General features: G+C 37.0%; 1 protein-coding gene across 4 annotated transcripts in view; it reads right to left on the bottom strand.

Moving 5' to 3' along the window:
* Window positions 1-18,909, bottom strand: part of TMTC2 (transmembrane O-mannosyltransferase targeting cadherins 2) — a 241,980-nt gene that overhangs the window by 54,818 nt on the left and 168,253 nt on the right. For all 4 annotated transcript variants that reach the window (XM_015857482.2, XM_015857488.2, XM_015857497.2 and 1 more), the window contains 4 exons: window positions 15,063-15,148; window positions 14,032-14,216; window positions 12,234-12,312; window positions 561-682 (listed from right to left, as the gene is read on the bottom strand). In XM_015857482.2, coding sequence (XP_015712968.1) covers window positions 561-682; window positions 12,234-12,312; window positions 14,032-14,216; window positions 15,063-15,148 — 472 coding nt within the window. The remainder of the gene's footprint in view (window positions 1-560; window positions 683-12,233; window positions 12,313-14,031; window positions 14,217-15,062; window positions 15,149-18,909) is intronic.

Genomic DNA, 18,909 nt, shown 5'->3' with positions numbered 1-18,909 from the left:
GGAGCTAGTTAGCTGGAGCTAAAGGTATATACTTAAAAGACAGAGTAAATTTTGAGATTAATACGTCCAACTCTTCTGATTTGTTAGAAGTAGCTTTTAGACAGGACTTGATTATCTCTATTCAGATGCTCAAAGAGATACTCCCGAAGATGTGTAAATCCAAAGCACGAGATGCGTAATTTGCAAAGACCAGGGGACACCCTTATTTTTGCCATAGATTGCCACAACAAACCTGGGACAAGCACTAAATACTTTTTAACATCATTAATCATTACCTAATTATTTATAAAGAAGGCATTTTAAATAATACATTATGAAGTTTCAATTCTTGGATTACTTTCTTCTTACACAGAGATTGTAATAGTTCAAGAATGGATTTCAAAAACAAAACAAAAACAAAACAAACAAACAAAAAAAAAACAACCAAAAAACAACAAAACAATCCATACACAATCAAATTCCTTCATCATCAGATCTGAAACAATGCAGTAATTTTCAGGCCTTCCTGTCCCTTCACCACATCTACTCCAGAGACTCCCAGGAGCTGCTGATTAACTCACCGTCAGAGCCAGAAGCTTTCCATAAGTGAGATGTGCTGGGATGTGGTCGCTCTTGGATCGCAGTGACTCCACATACCAGCGCTCTGCTTCTGGCAGACGGCTCATTCTCATGTAGGCTTCTCCTACAGGGTCAAACAAATGCTAGTGAGAATACCCCCAAATTTTCAAGCTTCCCATAGATTTATTATATCATTTATAATTTCTTACTTAGTAAACAGGCAATTAAATAGCTAATGTTAAGAAAGCAGTTCTGAAACCATTTTGGAGGGAGAGTAAAGTACAAAAAAGCCTAATCTCCTTAGGTAGTCAAATTAGGCCATTAGATTAGATTAGATTAGATCAGTTAAGTTTTTTTTCAAAATAAAACCCTTTCCTGTGAGTGGCTTAGGCAAGCAGTATTGAAGAACAAGATGTCAGAAGGAGATATTGTGGTATAGGTAATTGCAGTCTTTAAGTTTCTGAGAAAAGATTTACTATACTGGGACAATAAGGCTAAGAAACAATAACAAACAAATCCAAGAAACAATCCAATCCAATCCAATTTCTTGAAGGTTGGAAATAAGCGGTATCAACAAGTACATGGTGGTGAAGAAAAGCAGTTTTTAAATTAATTCTCTCTTTGGGAGAGGGTCTGGAGGAGAGCCACAAAAACAGAATCATAGAATCATAGAATTACCCAGGTTGGAAAAGACCTTGAAGATCATCAAGTCCAACTGCAGACTAACCAGAACCCTAACTCTAAAGACCCTACACTAAATCATATCCCTGAGTACCACATCCAAGGGCATAATCCAATGATCCAAGGGCAACTCTCTTATGAAGATAGTGTGAGGGAACTGGGTTTGTTCAGCTTATAAAAAAAGAAGGCTGTGAGGAGACATCATTGTAGCCTTCTAGTATTTGAAGGGAGTTTATACATATGAGGGAAACCAACTTCTTACATGCATAGACAGTGATAGGACAAGGGGGAATGGTTTTCAACTAAAGAAAGGGAGATTCAGATTATATGTTGGGGTGGGAGAGAGCAGTGAGGTGCTGGAACAGGTTGCTCAGAAAGGCTGTGGATGACCCATCTCTGGAGGTGTTTAAGACAAGGTTGGATGGGGCACTGGGCAATCTGATCCAATATGTGACCTAGTGGCTGCCAACCCTGCCTGTGTCAGTGGGACTGGAAACTGATCCTTGAGGTCCCTTCCAACTCAAGCAATTCTATGATTACACAGTTCTTTTGCAAAAACTTTAGGTATATATGTGCCTGTTCCCAAGTGAACAAATGAAAACACCCCCTGCAGTGTGAGGATTTCATTACTAGCTATTTTTTCCTATGTTTGTCATAAGACACAGGAATCCTTGGCGAAATGTGGCAGAAGTTTGAGTTTCCTGATGTATGGGAATTACTGTCAAGGCCTAAACCAATGACTGGACACCTGGTGAAGGGACACAGCCAGCCCTGAGAGCAGAGTTGAAAACAATTTACCCATGGGACCACGAGGGGTGGAATCTGGTTCTTCCCCTCCCTAAGCCTCATTTAAGGGATGGCTGCCACAAGGGAAGGCTATCTACCTGGAGATTTCTCCTTTTGAAGTATTTAGTGAGCCCTGATCCTTGGGACAGATAAGCAAATCTTTCTTTCTTTAACTGAGTTACAACTGTTTTCTTTATTGGGGTAATTTAGAACTGGTTATAATTTAGAACATCATCATTCCCTGCACTGGAATTAGTCAGAAGTTAAATTATCTGAGGCTAAGGGAAGCTAACATGAATTTTATCAGAAAATACAATGTTTCAAAAAAAAGGGTGCAGGTTTGTACATGCAGCAGACCAGGATTTCTAATTGAAGGGTCTACATAGCTTTCTGTATTTATACCCTATTCTTGTTATCTGATTGCATACAGAAACAGCTGATGTTTCAGTCCCAACAGTACCCAACTCACTCTATTGCTGGTTAGAGTGAAGCTAGAAGAACAACTCCAGAACACCATAGTAATGTTTATGTTTTTTCCACTATGCTGACATTCACAAGTAAGTAGCATAATGTTATGCACAATATATCTTATTATGCACAAATCAAAGTCAAGAAATCAAGTGTTGAAAGAGTGAGGGAAGAAAAAGAAAACAGGATTCAAGCTGTATGCTCCCTTTAACTCCTCTCCCTGGATGTTTGCTTTATGGCAGAATGTTTAATTATTTGATTGCATGCTGTTTTTCCCAGAGGCTCCTGCTTCACTTAGGATACAGGAAATAAGGAAAACACATTGCTTTTTTCTTCTCTTTATGTGGAAAATTCCAGTCCAACCTGTTACAGTTTGGAAAAGTTTCAAGAAATTAGCAGCTGGATCCTTTAAAAAGAAACGTAAGTAGCCATACAAGATGGAGTTGTTATCTGCTCATAGTATGCACAGAATATGCTGTCAAATTTCAGAAAATCCAAGATTCTCATCCATTTTTCACAATATATTCCTATATAAGGAGAGATTAACATCTTCAGAGCACTGGTAAATTAAATTTTTAATAGGTTTTAAGAGCTCAAATAGTTTACAAGCTAGCATACTGCTTTGAGGGTATATCTGAGTTGATATGCAACTAGAAATTAAGCTTTGACAATATCAATCTAAATGCCAATCTGTATAAAAAGGGACTTTATTCTCTCAAAATCTTTAAAAGAAATTCTCTGTTGATGAGAGTCCTGACAAGCCTGTTTTCTTCCCATAAACACCATGATTTGCTATACTATAGGCATTTAGAACATGCCATTACAATGTAAGAAAGTATAGTTGGGGGGGTCTGTTATTAACTTCCTCTTGTAAGTGATATAGAAAGATACTTCCATCCAAAAATAAAATAAATTATGTCCCTGCAACTGACATACTGAAAGACTGGCAAAGACCAAAGAACTACTAATCAAAATGTTAATTCAGTGAGGTGACTGGCTGAAGCCAATGAGATGAGGTTCAACAAGACCAAGTGTCAGGTCCTGCACTTCGGCCACAACCTCAGGCAATGCTACAGACTTGGGGAAGAGTGGCTGAAAGACTGTTATGGAAGAAACAGACATGGTGGTATTGCTTGACACTTTGATGAACATGAGCCAGCAGTGTGCCCAGGTTGCCAATAAAGTCAATGACATCCAGCCTTGTATCAGAAACAGTGTTGCTTGCAGGAGCAGGGAAGTAATTGTACCTCTTTACTCAGCTTTGGTGAGGCTACACCTCAAGTACTGTGTTCAGTTTTGGGCCTGTCTCTGTAAGAAAGACATTGAGGCCCTGGAGCATTTCCAAAGCAAAGTTGGTGAGAGATCTGGAGCACAAACCATACGAATTGAGCGGGAATATTTCTGTCTGGAGAAGAGGAGGTGCAGATGAGTCCTCATCACTCTCTACAACTGCTGGAAGGGAGGTCATAGTGAGTCTGGGGTTGGCCTCTTCTCTCATGTAACTGGTGATGGGACTAGAGGGAATGTCTTCAAGTTGTGCTAGGGTAGATTCAGGTTGGACATTAGGAAATTCTACTTTTCTGAAAGAGTGGTCAGGCAGTGGAATGGACTGCCAAGGGAGGTGGTGGATTCACCATCCCTGGAGGTGTACATGGAACATTTAAACATTGTGTTGAGGGACATAGTTTAGCAAGAACTATTGGTGATAGGTGGACAGTTGGACCACATGACCTTGTAGGTCTTTTACAACCCTGGTGATTCTGTGATTCTATGATTTTATTTGTTAGTCTTCTCCAGTTTTAATAAAAAGCTTTGCATCTTGTTTTTTCAGCAAATTACAAAGGAAACACATATGATCTGGATTCTGTAATTAGGGATGTATTCACGTCTCTAGGAAAAGTTCAAATAAGAACAATAATTTTCAGTTACAAGTGAGTATTTAGATGATTTTGCAACATGAATGGTTGAGTCATGAGGAAAATAATGGACTCAGTAGGTAGAAAATACGCAAACCAATGGTAGATGCGAGCAAGTTTCTATATTTAACAATTACTTAATTTGTAATATCATTCAACACTAATGTTAAAAATCTGAAAGGTCACACAAAAAACATCAGTGAAGTTTAAGAAAGTTGCATTCTACTTTTCCACTAAAGGCAACAGTACAGAAAGAAATTCATGGAAGTAGGAATGGTAAGACAAATTGAGAGTTAGCTCACTTCCCTAATGCATATCAATATTCAGCTACATGCAGCAGTGCCTGCACAATGAATGGATGCAAGAAATTCAACAGGCAATTGGAGTAAAAAAGATAAATAGTCATTCAAAAAAATGTCTCAATTTTATAGGATTATTTATACACCCATTTCTGTTATTTATATATGAATTTCCTAGCCTACTCCACAAGGGGAAACATAGATTATTAAATTGTAGCTCTCACTAATGTAGTACAAGAAAGCACATTAAAATGCAACTGAAACACTATTTAAAGGAGTGTATATATAGCTCAATAAAACATCCATTAATACTTCGTGACAAGAGAATGAGTAGTGAACACTCCTTTAAATAGACTTATGCCACTGTAACCAAAATTCTGGTACTCAAGTAAGTACTACTACATGACTAATATTTTAGAAAGATAACTTTCTGTGTTTCTTCTTTGGGGATTGGAAGATCATCTCTAAAAATACAGCATAAACAACAAATGCTACAATTATCTCTGGATAAATTAATTAAGAATAAATAAACAGTAATAGAAGTAAACATTAAATATTTATATTAAATAATAAGAGAGAATCAGTTTGCTACCACCTGTTTCCTCAGAAACGTTGACTTTATACTTGATAATGAAGTGTAATACAAGTTTTATGCAAAGCTTCCAATTAGAAAAGACATGATAGGTTTATTATGTACTGTATATTGTTAAAAGTCAAAATTAAGTGCCATTTGCATGAAAGCATCTTTCTTCCCAGACCTATCTATGTGGTTCCAGATTAACCTCCCACCCGCTGACTTCTGATTTGCTTGGTTTCTAATTCATTGTAGATAACATAATTCTTTCAGTACCACAGCAGCCAGACCTCTTAAAAACCCAAGCCAAAGTCATCTCCTTGCAGGAAGCACAGCAGACTTATCATTGAGTACAGTGGAACCATGGCTGCAAAAGCACCGTGCTTCTGTGGGTGCCACACACTCACAGTTTCAGATTAAGAGCATAAATTTTTCTGTAGTTCTCCTCTTAGGACCTCAAGAGACATTACTATAAAGATAAGCGAACAAAAAACCACCTCTCTGTAAAGGAGACAAGGCAGGGTAAATATGCTTTGCATCATCCTTGCATGTATTATCTGCCACAGAACTATTGGATGTTAAAACTGTAACATAGAAAAGTCCAGAACAGAGCAGAACTGAAAACAGTAAAGAAGACAGAGGTGCATTGCAAAAAGGAAAAGCTCTGCTATGAAATTTTAGTCATAATTTACTTTTCATTTTTCCATAATTTTTTTTGGAATTGGGAATATAAAGAGGTGCTCTTAGAAAAAAAGACGGCAGCCTCTGTTCCTGTGTACTGCAATACCATGATGAATCTGTATCCCTCCCAATGCAACTGCGCAGCCCTCTTGTGCAAATTAAAGCTGCAAATGCACTTACCATAAATGCACAGCATATAAAATTTCCTTCTTTTTTTTCCCGTAGGTATCAGTGCATACAATAACATAATAAATCTAGTAGCATAGTTTGCTATAGCGTATTGATGTGTAGGATACGCTACAAGAGATTCACTCTTGGTGATAAATATGCAGTGCAAGCACATCCCCTCTGAAACAAATGAAGCATGTGAGCTTAATGAGCATCACAATCTGCATAGACTAAGCATATTGTGTATTTTTTTTCTTTCACAGAATAATCTCCTTGAAGTTTTCACGAAATGCACTGTATTTTAAGCAGGTTTTTGATGGATGGGAGTCAATACACATTTACTTTGAGCAGATTCTTCCAGGCCTCAATTAGCCAAAGCAAAGCCTTTGATCTGATTTAATTAGACCAGTAATCTACTTTTGAAAGAAAATACCTTTAGTGGAAAACAGGTATGAATGAAAGGTAAAACAAAAGAGTTGCACCACAAAACAGTATGGACTAAGCACAGCTGTTTCCTGTTACACAAAGTCTTACAGAGAATGGAAAATATTGACAGAAATGGCAGCGCTGAGTTCACCTGCCCATTTTCATTTTCCAACAGATGTGCAACCAGCAGTAATCTGTAAGGGTACAAACTGACCGAGAATTCATAACTGAACTAGTGATTGCACTCTTCAATTTTTTATCTTATTATTTATTTTTGTCAGCATACTGTGGACATTTTACCATAATAGGTTGTTATTGTTTTTTTAAAACACACTTTATAGAAGTACTTTCTATTGGAATCATGCCTAGCTGAGATTTCTGTAGTCGAATTTCAGCATTGGACTATATTTTTAGTCTACAAATGCCTCTTTTCACACAAAATTTTCTATGTTTAAAAAACAAAGACATAAGATAGGTTTAGACACCTGTCCCTTTCAGAATACTGTCTAAGAAAATAAAAGCATTTCACAAGAAATTATAGTGCAATGACCCAAGGAGAAAATACTAAGAAAATCTGAGAACCTGACAAAAAAACCAACAACCCCCAGCTTGTCTCAAACGCTCTATCTACAATTCCGCCAGCAACTCAGTGCTGTAAGTTTCATACCCCGTTTGAATCCCTAATACAGTGAAAAAACAGGAAAAGGGTCAATCATTCCGGAGATTTACAGTTTTGAGCAGCAGACACAAACTACAGTAGTCTGCAAAGTTTGGGTAGGGTTAGGATGGAGCCTGAGTGGGGAGGAAGGAACAAAATCTTTTACACTTCTTACTACTGGAGTGAACTCCATCCTTATTCTAGATCATGCAACAAAGTAAACATATGAAATAAATAAATCCTTTTTTTTTTTTTTTTTTTTTTTAACAACAAAGTTTATCTAACAAGGAAAAAAGTGTTTGTAATGTACATTTCGTAAGTAGTTACCAGAAAAGTTTTATGAAGAATATAGTAAGTGCACTGATGGTTGAAGCTGAGACAAGTGGAGGTACCACACTCTGCACAAGATATGATACCCATTTCACAGCCTAATCATCTTTGGTACAAGTAAGCCTTGTACAGTATGAACTGTAAAACTATGCCAACAGAAGTGCTTCTTGAAGTACTAAAAAATATTTAAAAGTAATTTGATTAAAAAAAAAAAAAAAAAAGCATTTAATGGGAGTGGGGGGGCAAACAGGATAGTAGCCTTAACAATATCAACAAGTTTGAACAAACAGCCACATCCACTCAGAAGCATAATCAAATAAGTGATGGTTATGTTACAATCATCAACACAAAAAATCTCTCTATATGCTAAGTCTCCATGCTTATGATGCAAACTTCTGTACCAGATGTAAAATCTGGCTCCTCTTTCCTCTTCTGTACCTGGTTTTCACTGTAGTATGATTTGTTTCCTGTCCACGTGCAATGCAGAAGATTAGCAAGGAGTAATCTAAACTGTGCATCATTAACAATATCCATTCCTGCAATGCTAGCTTCTTTTGTAACATCCATTTCTCTCATAAAAAAAAAGGTTTGAAAAACTTTGCATGAAATGCACTTGAAAACAGACATTCAGACATTAGTCAGCAAGAGCAGATGAAGTGTGATAACAACATTTATCTTTATGACTTTATCTTGCCAGTCCAAACCTAAGCTTCACCACTCCAGCATCTTTGTTGTTATGTTTTTAATATTAAAATAAAGCCTTTGTGCCCCACCTTACACCAATTCACTGGCAGGACTACGAATTACTGTAGCAGGTGGGCCAGTGTGGTTTTAAAAGCAGTGTAATACAATCAACTGTATAATATCAGGTTTCAAGAACGCAAAAGACATCGAGAGCAAAGGCTGATCCTTAAGCAATCCTAATATTGGCATTAAAGTGTTCAAGATCCCACAGGGACTATTTTATCTTTTGACCCTAGGTTTTAATTGAAACTTTAAACAAAATATATTACCTATTTAATGCAGCTGAGCTGGACTCTGGCCTTTGTAGTGCATGCTGTCATGCCAAGCAAATTAATCTGTGTAACCTTAGTACGTACTTTTTAATTTACATCAAAGAAATATGACATAGAGAAAATAAATATCAAGCCAACCCTATAGAGCCTGTTGAATAATTATTTTGTTTCTAGTTTTAGAGTTTGATTTTTAGCTGTTTGGAGTTCTTTAAATTAAAAAAAAAGAAAAAAAAAAAGAAAAAAAAAAAGTTTGACTTCTTGGTACAAAGCCAGAGAAACATATGGTTTCTTTAGCTGAGTTGTTGCACACCTGGCAAAATAAATCACAGCAACAGGAGACCAAAATCTACTCTGCAACTTTTCATATGTACAAACTTAGAATACTTGATGCCGGTCTTCTGGCCCTGCCTTTTGTATAATAATTAAAATGCAAAATCAAACAAACAGTTTGCTTCTTGAAGCCCAATATTTTTTCCTTGTTTAACAGGGAAGTTCCTTTGAGTTTTAAAGTAGGAGTCAGCTGGACAGATTGGCACACTAGAGGAATGAGTCCCTGAGCCTGGCAGAGCAGAAGGCCAATAGAAGCAAGTGCAGGAAAAGAACTGTAAGACAAACAGGGAAAGCAGGTGGTGTAAAGGCTTAACACTACCAGAGTGCTAATGCCTCCGCACTTGGAGTGCTGGAGCTCAAACCCTGATTCATTCAAACAGTTCATCTTCTGTTTATTTTCCTTCGTGTATTCCATCTACATTATACATGGAAAAAAGCCTTCATAAAATCTTCAATGAAAAAATCAAACAGTTATTAGAAATTAAAGGAAGTACTGTTTCCTCAGATCACTTGCCAATCTCTGACACTGAACCAAGCAGAGCTATTGCCAAATACTTGGGATACATCAATCATAATTGGGGGCACCTCCGGTGGCGCAGTGGTAGGAATGCCACTTGCAACATTGGAGACTCGGCTTCGAATTCCCCCTGTGGCGCAAGTGGTAGAAGTGCCGCTCTGCTACACAGGAGGCTCAAATCCCAGGGGCTGGACTCGATGATCTCTAAGGTCCCTTCCAACCCGCACCATACTGTGATACTGTGATAATGATGGCTGCAGCAGACAGACAATCCTCAGACTGTAATTACTCTTTGTTTCCTCGACAAGCCATGAAGACCTTCTCTTGACAGGGAAGGATCCTTCCTTCCTGCACAGGTAAGGAGCACACCCCAGCTGTTCGCCCTTTCTCCCCAGCACACTGAACGGGTCAGACCAGAGACAGCTCCACGTAGCATCAGGCACATGAGACAAGACTGGCCTATTTCGCTGCCTCAAAGTCTCCTACTTAAAGGCAAGCAGTAGCCAGACAAATTTATATAATGCTGTATATCAAAGGTAGTGTTATGGTGAGAGTGTTTATAACTTTGTCTTGAACATCAAAACAGAAATAAACAATCCAGTCAGCTCTCTGGTGCCCAGTGGCACTCTAGGAGCCGCAGAGCAGATGCAATCCTGATTATAGATGTGTTTGCCTTGTTCTCCTGTCACATTTGATGCAAAGAGGTGACTGAATTGGTGTTTAGAATTTATCTCACCCAAGTCAAGCTAGCAAGTCTAAGCCAGCCATTTCAGCTCCTTTTACAGAAGAAAAATGCTTGCAGAGAATTTTTCATATAAACTAAAATAGGTGTTTAAGACAGGTGGGCTAAATTACTCCCCAGAGGTATCTTTTCTTTCCAGAGGACAAACTGAGCACAGATATCCAGTTCTGACATTCCATCTGACCTTTACACTGTTACAGACAGGAGAGAAGAGTCTGATTCAATTTGTCTAACTGCAGAATGAATGTTCTGGCAGACACACCCAGGACAGCTTTAAACAAACCGGCTGTTAGCATAGCTGCACTGAGCTCCGTTGAAGTCACCATCTGGCTCTTCACCTAGCCTCTTGCATTGCCTCTGCAATAGAGCCAATAAGCCACATCTCAGCAACAAACGTGAAGCAAGCCCTGGCTTCTCTGCGAAAGCTGCAATCACAACAGCAACCAAAATATACACCATGTCCAGGATAAGCTGTATGTTACAAAGTCCCATATTAGCCCAAAAGAGGCTACAGTAAGCTCAGCTGGCCCTGACTTGTTATGCCATCATGATATTTGGGGCTGTCAGCAGCTGCCTAAAGGCAGTGGAGCCCAGCACACAGACTGAGCGGTGGAGGGAGCATCTGTAGCACCAGCCAAGTCCGGGTAAAGGACTGAGCTGGTCTTTGTGCTCACTGTCACTCTGTGAGTTAATACATGCAAATCCCAGAAGTAGGGTGAACTCAGACTTTGTGGACTGGGGAAAGGATAAAGACAGCTGAGAAAGGCCTCCTGAATCTAAAGAAGTAACCAATAGAAAAAGAAGTAATATATTAAAGAACCTTTTAGGTCATTATGATTCTAAAGGGAACACCTATTCATGGGAAAGAAAACGGGTGACACAAGCCTGATAATGAACAACCATGATGTGGGAAACAGCACTGGTTTTCATCTTGTAATTTCTGTACTTCTGACAGCACTTTTTATCAGAATTATGAAATATATATCTGTGCTAAAGAGGGCAATCAAACTTCTGAGAGTTCGCTGGAGCCCTGCAGTACATCAAAGCCACTACAGGACACCAATAATAAGCAGATGTTTAATTCCCACAGAGCTATGGCTGTAGATAACCCCATCAAATCCATCAGTAAATGCTGATAAATAAAAATGATAAAGCAATAGTTCAGCCAAGACTCTCTTAAAAAAAAAAAAAAAAAAGCATGTGCACATTTGCATTAATCTTGTAGAGCTCTGAATTTAGGAAGAAGTAAATCTGCATTGAACTGTATGAATTGTTAAGAAGACATTAGATACTTTGTCACAGTGACAAATATTTATTTTAGCATTTACAGAGATTTGCAAATCTATAAAAACCAGAGTTTCAGAGTACTTTTCCCATGTCCAAGAATCTCTAAGGAGCTACTGAAAGATAAATTTTCCAAATAAATAGATAAGAGTGAGTGATGCCTCCTTTTGACAGCTTTGTTAACCAACACACGGTCTTACCTTTTTGGCATAAGGGAACCTAATTGCTTCTACATGGATTTTTTACTGTTCCACTTCCAACAATTTCAAAGGCATTTTAAGACTGCTTCTTTCTCAGATAAGAATCTTTCAGAATCTACCTCATCAGAAACTGAGGTGGGTTAGCAGAAAGGCATGCCTCTTTAATTCCACTTAAAACATCTCAGGAACAATTAATAACCTTTCCCCTTTTTTGCAGATCTGAACAGTACAAATAATACATATATTTTTTTCCTGTTACTCGTTTAATGTATTTGGTGTAAAGATGTGATTAAGAATACTATCTTATTAAGAATACTACCACATTAGATGAAATTTTATTATAATTAAGGTCACTTTCCACTCCATTTTTCTATAAAGCAAATGCAAATTCAGTTTCAAAGATAAATAAATAAGAGATTAAAAAAACCTGATAAACACTCTTAGATATCCAACAGTTGACAGTCTTAGCATTTAGTATGCTTCAAACAGCACTGTATTTGCTGGCATGTAAGTTCTTGAACCTGGTTTGGCTAGTATCTGAAAAGAACTCTTCTGTTATTATTAACTACTTCATTCTGAAGCAATAACAATATACTTACCCATCATGTTGTATAAGCTCTGTGGTGCAAACTGCCTTGGCATTTTCTGTATTGCTTCTTTGTAAACGGTTAGGGCATCCTGAGGAGAAAGACACACATGGGACAGATTGTTAGTAAAGGACTGATTTCAAAAGCAGCTTTACATATAAATTATAAACAATCTATCTTCTCCAAATAAAGAGATGCAGAGGGAGAAAACACATCTGCATCATAAATATCACAGAACTCTCACATTTCTCATACACAAAAGTTATACAAATTCAGTGAAGCTTGTTGGCAAGAGATCAAATCAGTTCCAATAATACAACTCCTTTCCCACATGAAAATATAAGGAAAATTTCTTTAAATTCCTTGAAGACTTGTGAGTTTATGAATGTATATAAAATTATATAGGCTAGAAGACAACATGGGACAATATCAAATAGTAGACAAAGGATTTTCTGATGACTAAGCTTTAGTCACTTTAAGCTTTAGTCTGATGACTAAACTAAGTCACTTTAGTAAGTGACCTAAAAATAAAGAAATCATTTTCTACCACCAAGGAATAACAAAATATAATACTCACAAGCAAAATTTTGCTCCACAGAATGAGATGGACTATAGCTAGGAATGCCAAAACAATTTTCTCTTCACAAACGTGCTGTGCTGTGAATTACTTCATTATGTACCTATGATTCATTCAGCATTTAGAATGCTTACTGGTCAGTCTGTTCATCATGCATAGCTTTCCACATCATTTCATCAAATAGCCACAGTATCATACAACTGAAGTGTGCCTGAAAAATCTAAATGCATGATCAAGCCTGTGTCAGAATGTCATGACCACCAGGCAGAAACCCAGTGTTTTAAATTATTAACATCTCTTGCACCATTGAGGCATTGCACTGTGACTCTACACTCTATCAGCCATGCAGGCAATACGCTTCTGTTCTCTTATCTTCATGGATGTATTAGCTGTCTGTGCCTGCTTTAGCCAATTAGTAACTGCATCTGACAGAGCTGAATTCGTCAGTCAGATGATAGAGAATATGTAGAGCTCGTGAATGTCTAATCTTAGACAACAAAGTTAGCTGTCACAGTCAGAAAGAGTTATATGGATCAAAGCCACGCGTAACTCCTGTGCTGAAGCATCCTTGTCAAGGCAAAGAGAATGACTTCTTTTCAAATACTGTAAAAGGTGAAAACTCAAGAAAATAACCAGTTTTAAAAATTTCCTAGGGAGAATGGAAAGGAATCTCAGCAGTCACACGTGCACATGTAAATGAGATAGATGTTTTGGGTGCTATGTACAACTACCTATAAAAATTCAACTTAATATAGCACCTAGGCCAAATTATCTCAAAACAGCACTGGAATTTTAGCATACGTAACATGTGGAATGCTTCTTATCACTCAAGTTTTGAATTGTTCCAACTAAGTTTAATTCTTGGAAACATTAATGCACTTTAATAACTAAAGGTAGATGCGCTATTTTGAAGTCAAAAGCCAATACGCATTAGTTCAGCTGGGCTGTAGCAGCCTAATTCTTTTCCCAGCAATAGGGCCAAAGACAAAAAGAATGAATTAGCACATAATCAGATGTGATCACTGATAATACCAATTCTGCGACCAGAACATCACACTGCTAATTAACGTCTTCCCACTCATGGCTGCAGAGAATAACTACTCTCTGCCGAGAATACTAATCATGATTCGGTAAAATTCAGTCAATTAATAACTGTGTTGTGTTTTGACAATATGGATGGAAGCAGTGGGCCACTATTTGTGAATGGTATTATAGACAAATCTGGAGTGTTACCTCATATTGTCCTTGTTCATGAAAAAGTTTTCCTAAATTATAAAGACAACTAGTAACAGAGCTTTTATGAGCATGAGGATCTTTCAAATTTTCATCGGGGATCTCTGAACACTTTAGGAATGTCCTTCTGGCTTCCTCTGTCTTCCCTTGGTTCATCAGGATGATGCCAGTATTTAAATAGGCGGCTGTGAAGATGAAAAGAAATATCATATTGTTAAAGCAGTATCAGAGAGAGATCCTGTTGCTATCTAATTTGGCTTTTCTAAAACATAGAACAATTGCTGCTATAAAGAGGAATAAGTGAGAGCGTAAATGTTCAGAAGTAAGAAAAGGAGAATAGAGGCTACAAAAACCGAGGAAAGCAAAAACGAATCACTGTTTAAGCTGTGTGCTCCATGTCATTCCTCTGTATGAAGCATATGGTGTCAATGCTTGAAATATTGAATACTTGGTATTTTTACATATTTATACATGCATATGGATGTGTATGCACACATGCGCACATGTGGAAGATTCAATATTTCATCTACAAAAAAATATCTTAAAAAGCATTTACTTAATTTTGGAACTGTTCATGGGCAACATCTTATGGATTGCTTCCATTTATCCCATGTAAGAAAAGAAAAAATAAAAGACAAAAATATTTACATTATTCTCTTACACCACATGCTATAAAAATCAGAGACTGCCTTTAGGAAAGAGATAACAGGAATCTATAGATTTGGGCAGAAATATCTACTGATAACTATCCCAGATCAGAAACATTTTAAGTTCTAATTGTGCTGTCCACTGTTAAATCCCTATCTGCTTCTTCCCTTTGCCACAGTAAACAAAACCACTGTAAAATTTCACCACAGTAAAACAAAATGTTTTCAGATGGAAAGGGTGAAATTTCTCCTTTCACATTCAGAATAAAAAAAAAAAAAAAAGCATGAGGAAAAAAAAAAAAAAAAAGTCTCATTAAAGAGCAGGAAGATGTCCTTTAAAACGCTAATCAATATTATGCAAGCTTGTCCAGCTGAAATACTTACAAGCTAATGTGGGTCTGCTACCAATAGCCAGTTTATAGTAATGCAGCGCTTCTGAAAACCTGTTGTTTTCCTGAAGTAGCAATCCTCTGCACACAGGTGGAAGAGAAAGAGAGAGGAAGGTCATTCAAAATGTAATTTCAAAACATATTTTATGTCTCATCATATCAAATTAAGCATAAATATTAAAAACAAAACAGAGGCTGTGGATGCTCCCTCTCTGGAAACATTCAAGGCCAGGATGGATGGGGATTTGAGCAACCTGGTACAGAGGGAGGTGTCCATGTCTATAGCAGAGGGGTTGGAACCAGATGATCTTAAAGATCCTTCCCAACCTAAACCATTCTACGATTCTATGATAAGCTGAGAGAAATATAATACATTCACACATTACTAACAATTCATATTGATTTTTTTTTTGTTTTTTGTTGTTTTTTTTTTTTTTGCCTGAAAACATGATTAATTCATAGACAAAAGGTACTTTCATATGACTTTACAAAAAGCTGTTAGATTCAGTAGTTTCAGCTTGATAGAAACAAGAATATTTATTGACTCATTTGACAAAATGATTTTTTAAAGTGGTTGGAGTATCGTGGAGTTATTTGTAACCTTTAAGTCACTCATGTTTAGTTTGTTTTCTCTCCTTGAATTGAAATAAGCAGACTTTTTTCAAATGCACAATAAAGTTAACCACCTAACACTTCTTTTGTATTACTTTAACCAGTTCTTGCTGAGCAGTTTCACTATTATCCAAGATAGGGCTAAGCATCCACATCCATTCTTTTTTTTTTTCCTCATGTCTTCTTCTCATGCTCCAACTAAATTTAATAACTTTAGAGATGTCAAAAAATGATTCTTCATTCTTCCAGTTCTGTTAGTTTCATAATTCATGAGCATTAATTAAAGCTGTTATGACAATTATCCCCGTGAATTATAAATTACAGAAGCCATACAGAAGGTACTGAGAAATTAGCCATGTGGAAATCTCGAATTCACAACTGTATGCTTAAATGAGCATTCAAAGCATTGCAATGTTCCCAAAGTTTTAAGATCAGAAGAAGTATATACAAATGCCTTAGAAAAGCAAATATAAGAAAATCCTTAATAATTAGTTATTTTAGGGCTTGTACTCAGACATGATCCAGTGGGAGATGACCTTGTTTGTACACCTCAAACTACGCAGGAAAAAAATAAATATAAATATTTATCTTAGAAGGTTGGATGACAGAGGGTTGTAATTTCCATTTTTTCTATTTTCTACAGAATCTTTCTCTCCTTCCTCTATGCTTCTATCTGATAGTAGCTTTTCAGACTGCAAAGAGGTTGGACATTTTTCCATTATCCATTTCCAATGAGAAACACTTTTTCCTTCCAAAGTCTCAGGCAAACATCTTAACACAAACCTGTAGACTTCAGGGGAATAAAAAAGTGTTGTTTACTTCTGATCACTGGGTCAGAATTCAACAAAATGGCAGAATATATATATATATTCTCTCCATCTGCACCATGTAGCCTCACATTTGAAACATTATCTGTCCATTAGCCCCAAGTTAGTCAGTAACAGACTTAGTTCCTATTTCTAGTATAAGCACTTCTTAATGTTAAGAGAAGCAATTGGTTAACACAAACACAATAAATTATCTTACTATGCATGTCATTTGTGCTTTTTGGATTAAAAGCAATTTTATTTATCATTTTTACCAAATTGATCTTTTCTGTTCTCTACATGCTCTAGTACTTGAATACTTGATTTATTACTTGAAACTTTAAGGTGGTTTTCTTTTTCCCATATTTCTACTCCTAAGACTTAAAGACAAACAAAACAAAACAAAACAGAACAAAACAAAACAGAACAAAACAAAACAAAATACAGTAGTTTCTCTAACAGACATTCTCTTTCTCTCACAAACATATAAAAACATAACCTGTTTTGATGCATGACTGAGTATTGAATTAATTGCATTAATTTAAAATATTTTCATTTCCATTATATATGAGCTTTGGAATGAACAAAACAAAACAAAAACAGAAGGATGGATATGACCTAAAAACCTTGATCAGGAATGAAACTGCCTCTCCTTGTGAAATCAGTCCTGATTAATCACTGTTTTTCCCTGTGGCGTCTGGCAGTAAAAGCTGACTATATTTACGAGCTTCTAGTTCTAGTTTCAGGTTAAATGAAGATAAGAAAAGTTGTAAAGAAAAATTAAAAAATATAAATTTCAATGAATAAAATGAACAGAAGAGTCTGAAGAGATGTAACTAAAGAGAGATACTTCACTTTCCAGATGAAAAATCAGTTCCTCCCTGGCTTTAAGCTCAAACAGGCTGATGCAAGCATATAAATATGCTCAATAACCTCTGAGATCAATGCAGGAGGAGGGCAGAAGTTGCTCCAGATGCAGAGCAGAAGCTCCTTGCAGCCCTGAAAAGACTTGTGGTGGGGCAGGAGGGATGGAGGAGCTTCTGCCTGTAGCAGTGTCTCAAGGGTAGGCCTCACGGTACAGAGACCTATTTGGAGAAGTGCCTGAGGAACAGAGGAGCATGGAGAGGGGCAGATAAAGTGAGGCCCATAGACTGTAAGAATGAAAGCCCATGACCTTAGAAATGCTTTGCATTTGTTTATTCAGATCCACTCCGGTAGTCTCAATTCTCTCCTTCCTTCCTTCCCCTATAGCTGATTGCTTGGGTTAAAGTTGGAAAATGGCAATGGCAAATGGAGTCTCTGCTTCCTCTTCTATCGACTTTCAAACTTTTCAAACAAAAATAAGCTCCTTCCCATTCACCCAAAAAGGAGTGATAATGGATGAATGACGAGTCTATAAAAAATGACAAACTGTCAGGAAAAGCTTCCTGCATACACATTTACATGAGAAAAAGAAGGTATTATATGTTTAGCCAAAACTTTATAATATGACTTGCAAAGTTATATATTTCCACAATTAAAATATTTTATTTATATTTTTCCCCCTGTGCTTATATTTAGGCTTTGTTATATCGAAGACATCTTCAGGGCACTTTTTTAAAAGGAGAAAGTTAATTTTTGTCTCATTTTGCCACTTCTATCTACAGTAGATGCAGGGACAAAAGAAACATTGGCTCTGAATGACCAATTTCTAGATGCAGAATAATGCCTCTCAGTGGAAACTCAGACATTGTGGGCACCACTGAGCCTCTGCCATTTCCCAGCAGTTGAGGCAGATGGCCACATATGGAAATTCCTCCTCTGCCAGGAATGGATCTGTTCTTGATATGCCATTCCCTTCCTCTGTTCACACTTTTAAGTGATAACAACTCTTCAGAGGTTACTGTCAGAAGATATAAGGAATGGACAGAAAGAGTTAAAAGAGGAGGTACTGTGCAGTGCACTGACCAAAAGCCAGTTGTGAAGCAGGACAGTAAATCTGCATTAAGAATATACCTACATTTAGTAGTCACAGAGATAGAAAGTCTGCCTTCTTCCTTACACAGGAATGAACAAACAGAAGTACATCTTTGCAGTAATGATTGATACAAGACAGTAGGCTCAACTGGTGAGCTCAGATGAATACAGAAGATCTTGAAGGCATCTGACACTTTTTAATAAACTTTCTACAGTGGCTAAGGATACTCAAGCTAAAGAAACAGAAGAGCATAATCTCAAATACACTGAAAAAAAAAAAAAAAAAGAAAAAAAAAATCCAAAACAAACAAATAAAAAACAACAGCAAACCACTGGACAAGCTGCATCAAGTTTGCCATTTACAAGCTCTTTTTTTCCCTACAGTTCACTTCCCAGTTGTAAAGCACATGAGTTAAAACATTAATTGAAACACAACTTTTGTTCAAAGAAAGTTTACTTGCATAATTG

This window comes from Coturnix japonica, chromosome 1 (assembly GCF_001577835.2).
Source record: "Coturnix japonica isolate 7356 chromosome 1, Coturnix japonica 2.1, whole genome shotgun sequence".
NCBI classification, from domain to species: Eukaryota; Metazoa; Chordata; class Aves; order Galliformes; family Phasianidae; genus Coturnix; species Coturnix japonica.
The sequence above is the reverse complement of the archived record's forward strand: the minus strand, read 5'-3'. Positions and strand labels throughout refer to the sequence as shown.